The 19,806-nt window shown below is 41.9% G+C and overlaps 1 protein-coding gene across 2 annotated transcripts in view; it reads left to right on the top strand.

Annotated features, from left to right (window-relative positions):
* LOC5511127 (stabilin-2) overlaps nucleotides 1–19,806 on the top strand; it is an 82,069-nt gene that overhangs the window by 43,760 nt on the left and 18,503 nt on the right. For both annotated transcript variants that reach the window (XM_048729011.1, XM_048729009.1), the window contains exons 52-56: nucleotides 2,885–2,983; nucleotides 3,177–3,320; nucleotides 4,045–4,101; nucleotides 14,907–15,024; nucleotides 15,880–16,020. In XM_048729011.1, coding sequence (XP_048584968.1) covers nucleotides 2,885–2,983; nucleotides 3,177–3,320; nucleotides 4,045–4,101; nucleotides 14,907–15,024; nucleotides 15,880–16,020 — 559 coding nt within the window. The remainder of the gene's footprint in view (nucleotides 1–2,884; nucleotides 2,984–3,176; nucleotides 3,321–4,044; nucleotides 4,102–14,906; nucleotides 15,025–15,879; nucleotides 16,021–19,806) is intronic.

Here is a 19,806-nt window from a genome sequence, read left to right as displayed (position 1 = left end):
GTTTTTGTCCTAAACAGGGTCAGGTTTCAAAACCCCCAGCGGCACCCCTATACCCAAACATAGGATGAGTAACCCTCCCCCCACCCCACCCCCCACCCCCCGGCACCCTGATGTAGTGTTCTCCATCCCGGAAACAACAAGTGGATACGTTGTGGATTGTCTGTGGAAAATGAAGACAAACAATGCCATGGGTGTGGACAAGTTAGGCGCTCCTTTACTAAAGATTGTTGCACCTGCTATAGCATCAGCCACGAAGCTTGTCAACCTATCTTATGTCTGGTGAATTCCCGCAGAGATGGAAAACGGCAAAAGTTACACCACTATTTTAAAGTGGGGATGGTGAAGACATTAACAATTAGCGCCCAATTTTTGTACTTCCCATCTTGTCTAAGATCACCGAAAAGCACATCCATTGACATTACTACAACTATTTGCTAAACAACAACTTGCTGTACGAGTAGGCAGTCTGGATTCAGACGACATCACGGAACGGAGCTGTTGTTCAATCTTGACAATGACCGTATTAGTGGTCTTGTATTCATAGACTACCGGAAGGCCTTTGACATGGTAGATCATACTATTCTGATCATCAAACTAGAAGCCTATGGAATAGATAACAGGTCTTTGAAATGGTTTACCTCGTATCTGGAAAAAAGAAAGCAGTTTGTCTCCGTCGGTGGCAAAGAATCCAGCGATGCGCACATTCACCATGGCGTGCCTCATGGCAGTATCCGTTCCACATCAGCCCATCTGATATACACTGACGACACAACCCTTTCCGTTTCGACAGATGTCGGCGATCTTTCAAAGTTGCAGGGGAATCTAAATGCTGCCTTTAAGGAGGTTAAGCAGTGAACGAGCTCAAGCAAATTGCCACCCAACGAAAAAAAAAGCAAAACAATGCGAGTTACGTGAAAACGCCTTGCCAGAAAAATTCCATCAAAGAACCTCACTGTCCTGACGTCATCGTCAACGAAGCTGCATCAAGTGGACTCAGCACGTCTTCTAGGTCTCCATATAGACTGCGAGCTCTCATTCCAAGACCGCATCACCAAACTGTGTGTAAAAGTGTCCTAGAGGCTTGCAATTTTCCGGAAGATCCGCTCCTGCTTACCACTTAAACAACGATTGCTCTACTGCAATGCTTTGGTCAAGTCGATTCTTTGCTATGCTGTGTGTGCCTGGCAGGCTATGTGTTCCAGTGATGACTTGGAAAGGCTCCTCAAGTTACAGAAAGATCTTATAGCAAACGCAGGTCCTCGTGCGCCTTCTCTCTCTTTATTCGACAAACTGGAACTGTTGCCTTTTTATATTGAGAACAAGAGGATGAAATGCTCCCTTCTTTTCAAGGGACTCAGAATTCCGGAATACCTTATCAGAGATTTTCCTTTTAACAATTTTGTACACAATGCAAATACTAGGTTTGGTGGGGTCAATTTCATTTTGCCAAAATATTCGCGTGAGCTTGAGGGGAGGGGGGGGGGTGACAGCGACGAAACAGTGGAACAAACTTCCGGGAGAATTGAAAAAGCGGCCATCCAGTGCGGCTTTCAAAGCTGCAATGCGCTTGCACTATCTCTCAATGTCAAGCCTCGGACTTGGTTTTCCATCTACTTCACTATAAATTCTCAATTTTTTCTACAACTACGACTACCACCACCACCACTACCACTACCGCTACTACCACTACCACTACCACTACCGCTACTACCACTACCACTACCACTACCACTACTACCACTACCACTACCACTACTACTACCACCACTACCACTACCACTACCACTATCACTACCACTACTACCACTACTACCACTATCACTACCGCTACCACTACTACCACTACCACTACCATCACCACTACTACTACCACTATCACAACCGCTACCACTACTACCACTACCACTACCACCACCACAACTACCACTACCACCACCACTACTACCACTACCACTACCACCACCACTACTACCACTACCACTACCACTACCATCACCACTACTACCACTACCACTACTACCACTACCACTACCACCACCACTAATACCACTACCACCACCACTACTACCACTACCAATACCACTACTACCACTACCACTACTACCACCACCACTACTACCACCACCACTACTACCACCACCACTACTACCACTACCAATACCACTACTACCACCACCACTACCACTACTACCACTACCACTACTACCACTACTACTACCAATACCACTACTACCACTACCAATACCACTAAGGCGCACTCTCTTTACACATCCCCAGTAACTAGGTTAGATGTTTTTGTAAGAATTTTTCTTCTGTTGAGCGCTTTAGAATATGTTTACATAGTTTTAGCGTATTATAAATAGAATATTATAATTTTTTTTTATTTAATAGCCTTTTGTCATTTCGTGATAGTTTAGTCGAAACCCAACCTCGACCAACATGAACGGTACACCGCCGTCTAACGCTTCAGGAATAGTTCAGGAAATAAATGGTCCATTTTCGATTAGACGAAAAGCAGAGTTAGGTGCGTATAGCGTCCTGTTTGTTTCCGTCTTGGTTCTTAACCTGGCTGTCATTCTGCTGGTGCTGACGATGAGGGTACCAAGAAAGAACATGCACCTGTTTGTGGCCAACATGGCGTTCGCCGACACTCTCTCACTCTTCACAATACCGGCTTTTGAGATTATAAGTCTACCACTACAACTACCACTACCACTAAGGCGCACTCTCTTTACACCCTATTATTTTACAACCCTATATATGGGAACTATTGCGGGCTAAATTTTAAAAAGAATCGTGGCCTATGCTCCCTATATGCGAACAAGAAATTACATAAGGTCTCCATTTGTATAATACCTATCTATATGCTTTCATTTTCTTTCAGTCTAACATCAGCACAGATTTCCTGGTCCGTGGAGGGGGAGGCGTAGAGCTGAGGACCATGGAAGGCGAGACCCTGTTCTTGTCGTGTCGTGGTGGAAAGGTGACTGATACAATCCTCCTGCAACCCCAAACATGCGTTGTATATTATATGCCGCGAACCTATTCCTATTGATTGTTGTTCTAGGATGACTTATTCCAATTGCTTATTATTCTAAGGTGATTTGTGAACTTATTTCCATTGTTTGTTGTTCCAAGGTCACTTGTGAACTTATTCCCGTTGTTTTTTGTTCTAGGGTGACATTTATGTGAACGGTCTCAGTAAGATCGTGCAGAGAGACATCAGGTTCGATGGCGGCGTTGCGTTTGGTATCGATTCGATTCTTCTGCCGCTAGGACTCGGCGGGAGCTGTGACGAGGTCACTCATCAGACTTTTAATGTGAGTAGTGAAGTGATTTGCAAACAACGCTGCCTCCTCACCCTATATAGGTGTTTTGCTTTAGAACTGAGCTTAGACCAGAAAAAGCTTTCATGAAAGGCCTTCAATAGAATGAGGGTGTTGTGTGGGTGGGTGGGTGTGATGGTGGGTGGGTGGGGTTGGGGAGGGGGGTTCCGTGTCCGTGGAAACAACTTGTATCACACATGTATTTGTATGTTAAGAGACCCTATCCGAATTAGATGCTCATCTCAGTAGCGAACTTCGACATCTCCAGGAAAGACGCTTCAATTTCTCTGGTTTTAATTTCTCAGCTCAATACAGGAATGCTATATTGATCAAAAAGGGAGAGCGCTGGCCCATGGTGCGGGAGATTACTGGTTCAGTCCTCGGTCGCTTCATTCCAAATTAGTGAAAAGAAGTACCTAAATATGTTTTTAATAACCCTCTGCATGATGGGGTGATTGAGGGCGTTATCTTGCGATGGACAAGCCTTCCACCCAAGAGGAATGAGAAAGCCGCCTAATGTCTCCTTTGATGGGATTTTTTGTATTTTCTTTTACATGCTCACTGTGTTTGTCTTAACGGAGGAGAAGGCGGGGGGAGGGGGGGGGGGTGGGAGAGAAAGGGGCCCTAGGGTAAGGCTGTCACATGCCACATGCTCCCTAACATCCTTTGCACACTCCCCATGCTGTAAGTTGTTTAGATCGCGTTCGGTCTATTTCAGGGTTCGTGCGGGAACTGCTTCACCTCTCTCAGATGTCCCTCGGATGCCTCCCGTGTGGTGAGTGACTTGTTTTTTTTTTATGATGTTTACTTGTGGTTCTAGATGTTGTTGTTGTTGTGGTTTAATTGGTTTATTAATTTTTATAGTTTTTATGAGGTCGCTGCAAATTCTTTTTTTATAATAAAAAGTTGTTTTACCAAACACATTAAATGCGATCCTTTTTGCCAGCATGGACACGTCAAACTAAGTTTGGTCCCTAGGACTGTTTTAGTAGGATGATATCGATATTGTTGTTTTGGTGACGTCACCGATGACGTCACTCCACGTGACTTCGCCAGTGCACCCCCGTTACCTCCATGGACAAGACAACCAAGTTTGACCTTCTAACAATGTATCTGCTAAAAGATATGCAACAAACGGTATTTTGATGACATCATTGTAGAGTCCCTCCCGACATACTTTAGAACCAACGCTGTTTGCCCTGTGTTATAAATAGAGTTTGTTTTAAAACGACGAAATCCTCAGGTTGTTACAAATCCGGTTGATTATTGTTACAAATCCGGTTATTAAACGTTGTTACAACGCCGGGTGATTTCTGTTATAAATCCGGTTCACTAGTTTGTTACATATCCGGTTGACTTTTGTTACAAATTCGGTTGTTGTTACATATGTGGTTGATTGTTGTTACAAGTCCGTTTGTTGTTACATATCTGGTTGATTGTTACATATCCGGTTGACTTTTGTTACAAATTCGGTTGTTGTTACATATCTGGTTGATTGTTGTTACAAGTCCGTTTGTTGTTACATATCTGGTTGATTGTTACATATCCGGTTGACTTTTGTTACAAATTCGGTTGTTGTTACATATCTGGTTGACTGTTGTTACAAGTCCGGTTGTTGTTACATATCTGGTTGAATGTTGTTACAAGTCCGGTTGTTGTTACATATCTGGTTGATTGTTGTTACAAGTCCGGTTGTTGTTACATATCTGGTTGATTGTTGTTACAAGTCCGGTTGTTGTTACATATCTGGTTGATTGTTGTTACAAGTCCGGTTGTTGTTACATATCCGGTTGACTTTTGTTACAAATTCGGTTGTTGTTACATATCTGGTTGATTGTTGTTACAAATTCGGTTGTTGTTACATATCTGGTTGACTTTTGTTACAAATTCGGTTGTTGTTACATATCTGGTTGAATGTTGTTACAAGTCCGGTTGTTGTTACATATCTGGTTGATTGTTGTTACAAGTCCGGTTGTTGTTACATATCTGGTTGATTGTTGTTACAAATTCGGTTGTTGTTACATATCTGGTTGATTGTTGTTACAAGTCCGGTTGTTGTTACATATCTGGTTGATTGTTGTTACAAGTGCGGTTGTTGTTACATATCTGGTTGATTGTTGTTACAAGTCCGGTTGTTGTTACATATCTGGTTGAATGTTGTTACAAGTCCGGTTGTTGTTACATATCTGGTTGATTGTTGTTACAAGTCCGGTTGTTGTTACATATCTGGTTGATTGTTGTTACAAGTCCGGTTGTTGTTACATATCCGGTTGACTTTTGTTACAAATTCGGTTGTTGTTACATATCTGGTTGATTGTTGTTACAAGTCCGGTTGTTGTTACATATCTGGTTGATTGTTGTTACAAGTCCGGTTGTTGTTACATATCTGGTTGATTGTTGTTACAAGTCCGGTTGTTGTTACATATCCGGTTGACTTTTGTTACAAATTCGGTTGTTGTTACATATCTGGTTGATTGTTGTTACAAATTCGGTTGTTGTTACATATCTGGTTGACTTTTGTTACAAATTCGGTTGTTGTTACATATCTGGTTGAATGTTGTTACAAGTCCGATTGTTGTTACATATCTGGTTGATTGTTGTTACAAGTCCGGTTGTTGTTACATATCTGGTTGATTGTTGTTACAAATTCGGTTGTTGTTACATATCTGGTTGATTGTTGTTACAAGTCCGGTTGTTGTTACATATCTGGTTGATTGTTGTTACAAGTCCGGTTGTTGTTACATATCTGGTTGATTGTTGTTACAAGTCCGGTTGTTGTTACATATCTGGTTGATTGTTGTTACAAGTCCGGTTGTTGTTACATATCTGGTTGATTGTTGTTACAAGTCCGGTTGTTGTTACATATCTGGTTGATTGTTGTTACAAGTCCGGTTGTTGTTACTTATCTGGTTGATTGTTGTTACAAATTCGGTTGTTGTTACATATCTGGTTGATTGTTGTTACAAGTCCGGTTGTTGTTACATATCTGGTTGATTGTTGTTACAAATTCGGTTGTTGTTACATATCTGGTTGATTGTTGTTACAAGTCCGGTTGTTGTTACATATCTGGTTGATTGTTGTTACAAGTCCGGTTGTTGTTACATATCTGGTTGATTGTTGTTACAAATTCGGTTGTTGTTACATATCTGGTTGATTGTTGTTACAAGTCCGGTTGTTGTTACATATCTGGTTGATTGTTGTTACAAATTCGGTTGTTGTTACATATCTGGTTGATTGTTGTTACAAGTCCGGTTGTTGTTACATATCTGGTTGATTGTTGTTACAAGTCCGGTTGTTGTTACATATCTGGTTGATTGTTACTTATCCGGGTGATACAAGGCTGCTAAGGCAGACTATTGTACTTGGTACTTATTCCTAAAAATGCTCTAAATGGTAGACATCGTATTCATTCGCAGTATTCAATACTGGTGTTTCAAACTGTTATTTTGTTAACAATTTAAACCGGCATTTGGGTACAGCTCTATTTATCCTACGTAATATCAGAAGAAAATATGTTTAAGTTCCGACCGCTGGTAATAATTTCTCAAAATTTTGAATAAAAGAAAAATATACACTTTTTTACAAATTTTGCCCTTTTTTGAGTGCAATTGCACTGGTTTCATGCGTGATCCATATAAACTGGCTCTAAGTACCGATTGGCATATTTTACCTAGAGGATTAATTTAGCTGACCCTGTTTCAATTTATTACGTCGAATTAGGTTAGATGTAAGAATCTATCTTCTTTTGGGCGCTTTAGAATATGTTAACATAGTTTAAGCGCATTATAAATAAATTATTATATATTTGTTATTAAATAGCCTTTTGTCATTTCGTGATAGTTTAGTTGAAACCCAAGCCTCGACCAACATGAACGGTACGCAGTCGTCTAACGTCTCAGAAATAGTTCAGGGAATAATTCGTCCTTTTTCGGTCATAGAAAAGGCAAAGTTAGGTGCGTATAGCGTCCTGTTTATTTCCGGCTTGGTTCTTAACCTGGCTGTCATTCTGCTGGTGCTGACGAAGAGGGTACCAAGAAAGACCATGCACCTGTTTGTGGTCAACATGGCGTTCGCCGACCTTCTCTCACTCTTCACAACACTGGCTTTTATGATTATGCATTTTAGCCTTCGGGATAGTTGGGGGACATTTATGATTATCATTTATTACATTCGTTTCATGGAATTAACAAGCCTGATGGCTTCTCCTGTCACTTTAGTTATCATATCCATGGAGCGGCTCAGGGCGGTGTCATCTTCGGTGCAGTTGTCACCGCTCTCGCGCCGCACTTTGCTCGCTCTTATTGTGTTCTCTTGGGTCGTGTCTGGTGGAGTGATGTCTGGAGAGCTTGTACCTGACAAAGGAGACTTTGAACGTCGTTTAATGTTTTTTATTATCTATCTTACCTTCCTCATGATTCCTGTGCCTATAATCGTCGCGATCAACATTGTTATCATAAGGAGACTTGTCCGCTCCCAGGCTAATCTCAATCTCCCTGAAGCTCAGCAGATGAGGAGGCGCCGGGTTTTCCGTTCAGCTGTTGGTATGATCTTATCATCCATACTTCTTTATTTTGTCTGCGCCGCGCCACGGTATGCAACCGAAGCCGCTCTGTTGACTTTTCTTTATGAAAGTTTGGTAACAGGAAGAATGGAGTTTGATCCTGATCTTAGCTCATCTCTTCATGCTACCTCAGAAATTACCACAGTGTTCAGTTATGTAAATGCTGCTTTCGGTCCAGTAATATACTTTGTGTTTCTTGACGATTTTCGTGCGGTTCTTAGTAAATTCGTCTGCCATATAAATTTCGTACGTACGGGGGAAGGGATCGAAATGCATCGAAGGAATGAAGATGATCCTGGACATTGAAGAAAGCGGAACTTTTACCGATGTTAAACCGATGAAACGATCGATATTTATTAGCTTGATTGTATCCATTAAACGATTTGAAAACATTTTAAAGGTCTACTACCAGATAGTTTAAGAAATCAACTTAGAAACAGTTACTAGCATCCGGATATCTTCCTATGTAAAAATAATTTGATCAAATTTGATCAGTCGTTTATCAACATGATCACACGTTCCGCTCAAGGGAACCGTCATCTGTGAGGAAAGCTGAGACACTACTGGATCCAATAACGATGCGTTATTACTTGCAGTACAGTTAATTATCAAAGAATGTATACCGAAATTCATGTTGATACGGTATTCGGTAAATGGGAGTTAAGGTAAATATGATGGAAATAAATGATCTAAATGCTGCGTCTACAAACTCGAACTTTTATTAGCTTAGGAACCAACTCCCATTGTTCTAGGCGTGGTCGATCTAGTGACATTGGCCATTTCGCTCTAGTTACGACCCCCTTTAAGCGTTCCCGAGAGTTTTGAATGTGTCTATAACCTTTAAAGCTTTTGCTATTAAGAGGGGTATGATAAAGAGGTTGGGTTTAGGTCAAACTGTTCTTCCACCGTATCTAGCCTGTACGAATCTCTGGTAATGTATACCAGTGTGACTGAGAGCATACAGGCGTCCTAGTACAAAATTTCCAGACAACAGAGATACAAATTATGTGGTTTTACTGCTGAAAATGAGCTATTACCTAGACAGGCTCTACTAAAAGAGCAATTTGAAAAACAGGCAATGTCTCAACAAAACATTTCTAATATTTCTCTGAGCACATTTATCTTAACATAAGAAACAAATTCCTTTAAAAAAACTATATATAGAGAAATAAATTTTATATTTCATGATTTTCTTTTCTTGAATTTTTAACGATGTTTTCGGGTTGATATAACTGCTATTATGCCCCGCAGAACGCAGGCTCAGTAACACACCAAAAACTTCAATTAGCATTAAAATGATGTCGCCTCGATGAATTTATTGTACATTTTGGTAGGACGTGAATTTGTTTATGGATAGCAGGGCTTGTTTCTTTTTTCTTGCGCATTTTTTTTTCAAATCTTTCTGTTTTTTTTTTCCTTCAAAAAAGTATTAAACTGTATTTAAAACGTTGACCCAAAATAGTCTATTTATGCCAATTCCTATTGTATGAATCTACGCTAAAATGTAAATATTAACACTTAGACCCCTCAACCGGCCTATACCGGCTTTGGGAAGTACCCAAAACCCAAAAAAAATCATAAATGCAAAATAAACACAACAAGATGAAGATACTCAGGCATCAGTCTAAGGGATCCAGCCAAGGTGATAGCAACTACTCTTCAGCCAAATAATAGCTCAGGTTCTTTGACACGTTTCAAATCGAACAATGAATAACAGCAAAATCACTCCTCTCAACAAAACGCTCAAAATACCACCCAAGGTCCATTTCTGGTCTGTTTTTTTTTTTTAATTGTAAATTCTGTTTTTTTTTATTTTTTGAAATTCAGCTTATAAAATAGCCAAGAGTCAATAGGTTACGGTCTATATTACAGGTTAGAAGAAGCGTAACGATGTTTGTGTGACTCGTCAGTGAGCGGGAGCATAAAATGGCGGCGTGATTGGCCTTCTTTAAATACTTTATTTATTTTTTTTAGTTTTTATGAATTCGCTGCAATGTTTTTTATTAAAATGTTGTTTGACCAACGGAATTAGATGCGAGCCTCCTTAACTTCCATAGGCTCTTTGCTTTCTCCGATGTACTTGGTAATTCCTAACTATATTCTAAATGGTAGACTTTGTTCACCTTGTTCGTACAGTACCACAAAAAAGCGACCGCTGACAGCTTATGCGCTGACGAGAAAAAACATCCAAGATGGTGGCGAAAATTCGAATTTCTCAAAAACGAATTATAACCTACAGTAAGCGTATTTTTTGTTTTAACATCTAAATATAAGTCCTGGTTGTATTTAGCTTGCCGTTCCTCTTTAAGTTCTGACCAGGTGATAAAAGTTTCTCGTAATTCGTTTTGCCTTGCGGTGACAGGTAATCGTATTCATTCGCAGTATTCATAATTTACTGGTGTTTTAAACTTTATTTTGTTGAAGCGGAATTTTGGTATAGCTTTATTTTATTCTTTGTAATATCAGAAGAAAATATGTTTAAGTTCTGACCAGCTAGAAAAAGTTTCTCGAAATTCATTTTGCCTTTTATTGAATGTAATTGCCCAGTTTTGTTTATATTTCGTAATATCAAAAGAAAAATATACAGAGTTTGAGCAATTTTGCCTTTCGTTGAATGGGATTTCCCTTTTATTGAATGTAATTGCCCAGTTCTGTTCATATTTTGTAATTTCAGGAGAAAAATATACAGATTTTGACCCCTTTTTTGAGTGTGATTGCGCTGGTTTCATTGAAAATTTTGGCTTATCAGACATGCAGTGACAGGTAATAAAAGGCCGTGAGCCATTTAAACAGGCACTAAACACCAATTGGCATATTTCACCTAGTGGATTTGTTTATTTAGCTGTCCGTGTTACAATTTGTTATGTCGATTTAGGTTAGATGTTTTTGTAAGAATTTGTCTTCTGTTGAGCGCTTTATAATATGTTTTAATACATAGTTTTAGCGCATTATAAATATTTTTTTTTATCTAAAGGCCTTTTGTCATTTCGTGATAGCTTAGTCAAAACCCAACCTCGACCAACATGAACGGTACGCAGTCGTCTAACGCTTCAGAAATAGTTCAGGAAATAAATAGTCCTTTATCGGTCAGTGAAAAAGCAGAGTTAGGTGCGTATAGCGTTCTGTTTTTTTCCGGCTTGATTCTGAACCTGGCTGTCATTCTGCTGGTGCTGATGAAGAGGGTACCAAGAAAGAACATGCACCTGTTTGTGGCCAACATGGCGTTCGCCGACACTCTCTCACTCTTCACAATACCGGCTTTTATGGTTATATCTTTAAGCCATCGGGCTAGTGGGAAGACATTCAACCTGGCCATTAATCTCAGAGTCTTTAATTTCATAGCATACACAAGCCTGATGGCTTCCCCTGTCACTTTAGTTATCATATCCATGGAGCGGCTCAGGGCGGTGTCATCTTCGGTGCAGTTGTCACCGCTGTCGCGCCGCACTTTGCTCGCTCTTATTGTGTTCTCTTGGGTCGTGTCTGGTGGAGTGATGTCTGTATCGCTAGTACCTTCCACAGACAACCCACATGGTTTGGTGTACATTATTATCTCTTATACCTTCCTAGTGATTCCTGTGCCTATAATCGTCGCGATCAACATTGTTATCATAAGGAGACTTGTCCGCTCCCAGGCTAATCTCAATATCCCTGAAGCTCAGCAGATGAGGAGGCGCCGGGTTTTCCGTTCAGCTGTTGGTATGATCTTATCATCCACACTTCTTTATTTAGTGTGCGCCCTGCCACGGTATGCAACCGAAACTGCTCTGTGGACTTTTGTTTATGGTTTGGTAACAGGAAGAGCGGAGTTTGATATTGATGTTTTTTCATCTCTTTTTGTTACCGTAAAAATTACCAGAGTGTTCAATTATGCAAATGCTGCTTTCGGTCCATTAATATACTTTGTGTTTCTTGACGATTTTCGTGCGGTTCTTCGTAAACTCGTCTGCTGTATAAATTCCGTCCGTGCGGAGGAAGGGATCGAAATGCATCGAAGAAATGGTGATAACCCTGGACCGTGAAGAAAGTGGAACTTTGTTCTACCGATGAAACGGTCGATATTTATTAGCTTGATTGTATCCACTCAACGATTTGAAAACATTTTAAAGGTCTACTACCACATAGTTTAAGAAATCAACTTAGAAACAGTTACTAGCATCCGAATATCTTCCTATGTAAAAATAATTTGATCAAATTTGATCAGTCGGTTATCAACATGATCACACGTTCCGCTCAAGGGAACCGTCATCTATGAGGAAAGCTGAGACACTACTGGATCCAATAACGATGCGTTATTATTTGCAGTACAGTTAATTATCAAAGAATGTATACCGAAATTCATGTTGATACGGTAAACGGGAGTTAGTGTAAATATAATGGAAATAAATAATCGAAATGCTGTCTTCTACAATCTCGAAACTTTATTAGCTTAGGGACCAACTCCCATTGTTCTAGGCGTGGTCGACCCCCTTTAAGCATTCCCTAAAGTTTTGAATGTGTCTATAACCGTTAAATCTTTTGCTTTTAAGAGGGGTATGATAAAAAGGTGGGGTTTAGTTCAAACTGTTCTTCCACCGTATCTAGCCCGTACGAATCTCTGGTAATGTATACCAGTGCGACTAAAAGCCTACATGCTTCCTATTTGTACAAAATTTCCAGACAAAAGAGACACAAATAATTTGTTTTTACTGCTGAAAATAAACTATTACCTAGACAGGCGCTACTAAAAGAGCAATTTGCAAACAGACAATGTCTCAGCAAAACATTTCTAATATTTTTCTGAGCTTATTTGTCTTAACATAAGAGACGAATTCTTTGAAAAACTATAAATATATAGTGAGCTGTTGTTTACATTACCACACTACATGATCTCGTTGTGCACTCTGCACACATTGGGTCATCTTTGGTAAAAACTCTAAAGCAATCGCATAAACATTAACGGTTCTGTGCGAAGTTTAAAATTGATAACGCCCTCTGTTAGTGATCTGTTAATTAACGCGCGAGCGACCTTAATATAACGGCTATTACAACGTCAGAACGCAGACTCAGTAACACACCAAAAACTTAAATAAGCATTAAAATGATGTCGCGTCGATGAATTTATTGTACATTTTGATAGGACGTGAATTTGTTTATGGATAGCAGGGCTTGTTTCTTTTTCTTGCGCAGACATCTATATTTGATGATTTTTTTATCTGTCCGGGTTTTCTCGTTCTAAAGAGTATTGAATTTTATTTAAAACGTTGACCCAAAATACTCTATTTATGCAATTCCTCAAGTTTTGTTTTCAAGTTTTTTTTATTTGCCACATATTTACAATAAGTACATTAAATATATAATTAATTAGACAAATACATGGCGAGGAGGACCATAAAAACCACAAGGCTTATACGAGACAGTCCTCCCCATTTATAAGGAAAAAAAATACATAATATTAAGTCATGGCTAAATATAAATGAGGAGATTACATACTAATATACCTAATATAACTATGATTTTATATAAAAAACAACAACACATACACACATACAAAAAGTCAAAAAAGGGAAAAATTCAATATATAGTTAAGAAGAACAGTTTTAAGGCTAGTCAAAAAAAAAGGTAAAGTAGTTGCAGACTGAGTATCAGTGTCTAGGGAATTATAAAATGCAGGCCCTTGATATCTAATTCAAATTTGCGTATGTTTGTTCTGCATTTAGGAATGTGAAATAGCTTAGCACGTCTTGTATTGTAATTATGAATTTGAGAATTGAGAAAAAATATATTGTCAAAGTATCGAGAAAGTATTTTAGTCTTAAATTGAAACATTAGGAAATAAATAAATGCAGTGGAATTTCAAAATGTTTAGATCTTTAAATATTGGCTCAGTATGAGCATCATATGGCTTATTTGAAATAATGCGTACAGCTCTTTTCTGGAGCCAAAAAAGACGATTGAGATTTGAAGGGTACGTTGAACCCCAAACACAGATACAATATTGTAAGTACGGATATATTAGAGAATAGTAGATAGTCATAAGAGAACGCTTAGGAATTTGTATGAGTCTACGCTTAAATGTAGATATTAACACAATGACCCCTCTACGGGCATGTACCGGCTTTGAGAAGTAGCCACAACCCAAAAGAATTCATAAATGCAAAATTAACACAATGACGGAAAAACATGACTTGACGTTTCCACAGTTTGTCTCAAATCAAATAAGGCGGAAAATTCCCCTAAGTACTTAGTGAGTAAAATCAAACAAAATATCAAACGCGACTAAGTTGATGCGACTTTTTGTAAAGTGTCATTGAAATTTGAGCTTTTTGTCCATCCCTGAGCTGATACATAGCGCAAAGATCACCAAGTTAAAATATCTTAAAAAGCCAAAATCTGGGTAGGTATGTGCATTTCGGCCTCACATTATTTGTGTTTTGAAAAGGGAAAATCAGTCAGGAATACAAGGAACTGATGATCATTGTAAGAAATTGAAAATTCACGAGGGGAGGGCAAGTCAGCACAAAGTTAGACAGTTTTTTATAAGTCTTTTCACACCGAACCAAACAAATCATATCCAGGTCATACAGACCCAGAATAGCAATGTAAATAATTTTGGAATTAATTTGGTTTCAGAAAAGACAGCGTTTAGGAGAGCTGTGGTGATTCACTAGAAAATTATTTTCTCATTCAGGCAAGGCCGAACAAGAAAAAATGTCCATGAATCCATATGAATCCAGCTTTGCTTGCAAATATCCATAAGCACAGCACTCAATTATGCGACAATAGACTTAAAAGGGATGGGACCGCAATGCACTGTTGGAAAGCTTGGATACCGCTGACTAGGTGCAGTGTTTTTTTTTTTACATTGACGGGCTGTTAAAAACCCAAAATGGGGAGGGGTGGGTCTTTATACTTGGAAATGCGCAGAGGCTGACTTCTCTTCCTCCTCCCCTAACCCACCCCTCCTTATTTCAATATAAATGGTTCTTTACTACGACTCTTTCATTTCATACTGCTCGCTTGCTGTATTTGGTGTGCAGGGTACGGCTACTCAACACTGCCAGCATGAGGGAGACGCACTTGGTTGTATGCCTCTTTGTCTGCGGCGGCTTAGAGTTAAAAAGTGTTGTTCCAACTTCTATGGACCTGACTGCAGGGGTGGGTAGTGTTCTCTCATTTATTTGACGAATTCCAGAATGTACATACATGCAAGAGGGGACTTGCTGTAAGGGATCACGTGACCTTTCTGGGTGGCAAATTCAAACCAGAATGATCACACCAGAGAACGACGAAAAAAATGTGTACAAAGTTTACATGAAGCACATGCACAGGAGCTACAATAAAGCATCTTTATATGAAACTAAAACTGTTCTGAACAAAAATCTGGCTTTTTTCGTAAGCGCTCAACAAGTTACTTTTGGTAAGTGTTATTTTGCCGCTAAAAGCCCGAGCGCGTGCTACTTTGATACCCAAACAGTCACGTGATCTCTTAGCGCCCTATTGCGAGTGTGCCTCATACTGTTATGTTAGCCTTATTCCCTGGCTTCTATTGGCTGAGCGGCTTGTCGGTTAATGACGTCAATTTTGATATGCCGCTAGTCCTGCTTGGGGACAGCGTATTATCGCAGAGAATAGAGAGCTTAAGCAAGTCAACACGAACGGCATCAAAAACGGCGCGCGCTCTGACGAATTGTTGGAAAAACGGCGTTGACGTCCGTGACCGCGCGCGTAGAACGTAAAAATAGGGAAAATGCCGTTCTAGATTTCCTATCACGGACGTCAACGCCGTTTTTCAGCAATTCGTGAGCGCGCGCGCCGTTTTTGATGCCGTTCGTGTTCACTTGCTTAAGCTCTCTATTATTTGACAACAGAGGGCTGTCACGAGGCGCCTGGGGACCAGGCTTGTGTTGTGTCATACATGTAAATATATTGGGCTCTTCGCCGAGACGAGTGCGTATTGATTTATGATGACAATCGTTTACTATCTATTTATCACGTGACATTATGCTGCAGCTTGCCCTGGCGACATCAGACTACCGTGCAGTGGGCGGGGCCAGTGTGATGACGGGCTGACAGGTACTGGTAGCTGCACATGTGATGCGCCATATGTGGGCACATCTTGTGAGCGATGCAATGACAACACTACATGTCCAGGTAAGCGGACCGTGTAATCTTCCCGTGAATAGACCGGACATAGTGACCGTGACCAGATATCCCCTTGTGATAGTGACCATGACCAGACATCCCCTCGTGATACTGACCATGACCAGACATCGCCTCGTGATAGTGACAATGCCCTGACAACCCCTCGTGATGGTGACCATGACCAGACATCCCCTTGTGATAGTGATCATGACCAGACATCCCCTCGTGATAGTGACCATGACCAGACATCCCCTCGTGATAGTGACCATGACCAGACATCCCCTTGTGATAGTGACCATGACCAGACACCCCCTCGTGATAGTGACCGTGACCAGACACCCCCTTGTGATAGTGACCATGACCAGACATCCCCTTGTTATAGTGACCATAACCAGACATCCCCTTGTTATAGTGACCATGACCAGACACCCCCTTGTTATAGTGACTATGACCAGAAATCCCCTCGTGATAGTGACCATAACCAGACATCCCCTCGTGATAGTTACCATGACCAGAAATCCCCTCGTGATAGTGACCATGACCAGACATCCCCTCGTGATAGTGACCATGACCAGACACCCCCTTGTGATAGTGACCATGACCAGACATCCCCTCGTGATAGTGACCATGACCAGACATCCCCTTGTGATAGTGACCTTGACCAGACATCCCCTTGTGATAGTGACCTTGACCAGACATCCCCTTGTGATAGTGACCATGACCAGACATCCCCTTGTGATAGTGACCTTAACCGACACCCCCTCGTGATAGTGACCATGACCAGACATCCCCTTATGATAGTGATCATGACCAGACATCCCCTCGTGATAGTGACCATGACCAGACATCCCCTCGTGATAGTGACCATGACCAGACATCCCCTTGTGATAGTGACCATGACCAGACACCCCCTCGTGATAGTGACCATGACCAGACACCCCCTTGTGATAGTGACCATGACCAGACATCCCCTTGTTATAGTGACCATAACCAGACATCCCCTTGTTATAGTGACCATGACCAGACACCCCCTTGTTATAGTGACTATGACCAGAAATCCCCTCGTGATAGTGACCATAACCAGACATCCCCTCGTGATAGTTACCATGACCAGAAATCCCCTCGTGATAGTGACCATGACCAGACATCCCCTCGTGATAGTGACCATGACCAGACACCCCCTTGTGATAGTGACCATGACCAGACATCCCCTCGTGATAGTGACCATGACCAGACATCCCCTTGTGATAGTGACCTTGACCAGACATCCCCTTGTGATAGTGACCTTGACCAGACATCCCCTTGTTATAGTGACCATGACCAGACATCCCCTTGTGATAGTGACCTTAACCGACACCCCCTCGTGATAGTGACCATGACCAGACATCCCCTTGTGATAGTGACCATGACCAGACACCCCTTGTGATAGTGACCATGACCAGACATCCCCTTGTGATAGTGACCATGACCAGACATCCCCTTGTGATAGTGATCATGACCAGACATCCCCTTGTGATAGTGACCTTAACCAGACATCCCCTTGTGATAGTGACCTTAACCAGACACCCCCTCGTGATAGTGACCATGACCAGACATCCCCTTGTGATAGTGACCATGACCAGACATCCCCTTGTGATAGTGACCTTGACCAGACATCCCCTTGTGATAGTGACCTTAACCAGACATCCCCTTGTGATAGTGACCATGACCAGACATCCCCTTGTGATAGTGACCATGACCAGACATCCCCTTGTTATAGTGACTATAACCAGACATCCCCTGGTGATAGTGACCATGACCAGACACCCCCTCGTGATAGTGACCATGACAAGACATCCCCTTGTGATAGTGACTATGACCAGACATCCCCTTGTGATAGTGACCATGACCAGACATCCCCTCGTGATAGTGACCATAACCAGACACCCCCTCGTCATAGTGACCATGACCAGACATCCCCTTATGATAGTGACCTTGACCAGACATCCCCTTGTGATAGTGACCTTGACCAGACATCCCCTCGTCATAGTGACCATCACCAGACACCCCCTCGTGATAGTGACCATGACCAGACATCACCTCGTGATAGTGACCATGACCAGACATCGCCTCGTGGTAGTGACCATGACCAGACATCCCCTTGTGATAGTGACCATGACCAGACACCCCCTTGTGATAGTGACCATGACCAGACATCCCCTTGTGATAGTGACCATGACCAGACATCCCCTTGTGATAGTGACCATAACCAGACATCCCCTCGTAATAGTGACCATGACCAGACATCCCCTCGTAATAGTGACCATGACCAGACATCCCCTTGTGATAGTGACCATGACCAGAAATCCCCTTGTGTTAGTGGCCGTGACCAGAAATCCCCTCGTGATAGTGACCATGACCAGACATCCCCTCGTGATAGTGACCATGACCAGACATCCCCTCGTGATAGTGACCATGACCAGACATCCCCTTGTGATAGTGACCATGACCAGACATCCCCTTGTGATAGTGACCATGACCAGACATCCCCTTGTGATAGTGACCATGACCAGACATCCCCTTGTGATAGTGACCATGACTAGACATCCCCTCGTGATAGTGCCCATGACCAGACATCCCCTTGTGATAGTGACCATGAGCAGACATCCCCTTGTGATAGTGACCATGACCAGACATCCCCTCGTGATAGTGACCATGACCAGACATCCCCTTGTGATAGTGACCATCACCAGACATCCCCTTGTAATAGTGACCATGACCAGACATCCCCTTGTGATAGTGACCATGACCAGACATCCCCTTGTGATAGTGACCATGACCAGACATCCCCTTGTGATAGTGACCATCACCAGACACCCCCTCGTGATAGTGACCATGACCAGACATCACCTCGTGATAGTGACCATGACCAGACATCGCCTCGTGGTAGTGACCATGACCAGACATCCCCTTGTGATAGTGACCATGACCAGACATCCCCTTGTGATAGTGACTATGACCAGACATCCCCTTGTGATAGTGACCATGACCAGACATCCCCTCGTGATAGTGACCATAACCAGACACCCCCTCGTGATAGTGACCATGACCAGACATCCCCTTGTGATAGTGACCTTGACCAGACATCCCCTTGTGATAGTGACCTTGACCAGACATCCCCTCGTCATAGTGACCATCACCAGACACCCCCTCGTGATAGTGACCATGACCAGACATCACCTCGTGATAGTGACCATGACCAGACATTGCCTCGTGGTAGTGACCATGACCAGACATCCCCTTGTGATAGTGACCATGACCAGACACCCCCTTGTGATAGTGACCATGACCAGACATCCCCTTGTGATAGTGACCATGACCAGACATCCCCTTGTGATAGTGACCATAACCAGACATCCCCTCGTAATAGTGACCATGACCAGACATCCCCTCGTAATAGTGACCATGACCAGACATCCCCTTGTGATAGTGACCATGACCAGAAATCCCCTTGTGTTAGTGACCGTGACCAGAAATCCCCTCGTGATAGTGATCATGACCAGACATCCCCTCATGATAGTGACCATGACCAGACATCCCCTCGTGATAGTGACCATGACCAGACATCCCCTTGTGATAGTGACCATGACCAGACATCCCCTTGTGATAGTGACCATGACCAGACATCCCCTTGTGATAGTGACCATAACCAGACATCCCCTCGTGATAGTGACTATGACCAGACACCCCCTCGTGATAGTGACCATGACCAGACATCCCCTCGTGATAGTGACCATCACCAGACATCCCCTTGTA

This window comes from Nematostella vectensis, chromosome 1, assembly GCF_932526225.1.
Source record: "Nematostella vectensis chromosome 1, jaNemVect1.1, whole genome shotgun sequence".
NCBI classification, from domain to species: Eukaryota; Metazoa; Cnidaria; class Anthozoa; order Actiniaria; family Edwardsiidae; genus Nematostella; species Nematostella vectensis.
The sequence above is the reverse complement of the archived record's forward strand: the minus strand, read 5'-3'. Positions and strand labels throughout refer to the sequence as shown.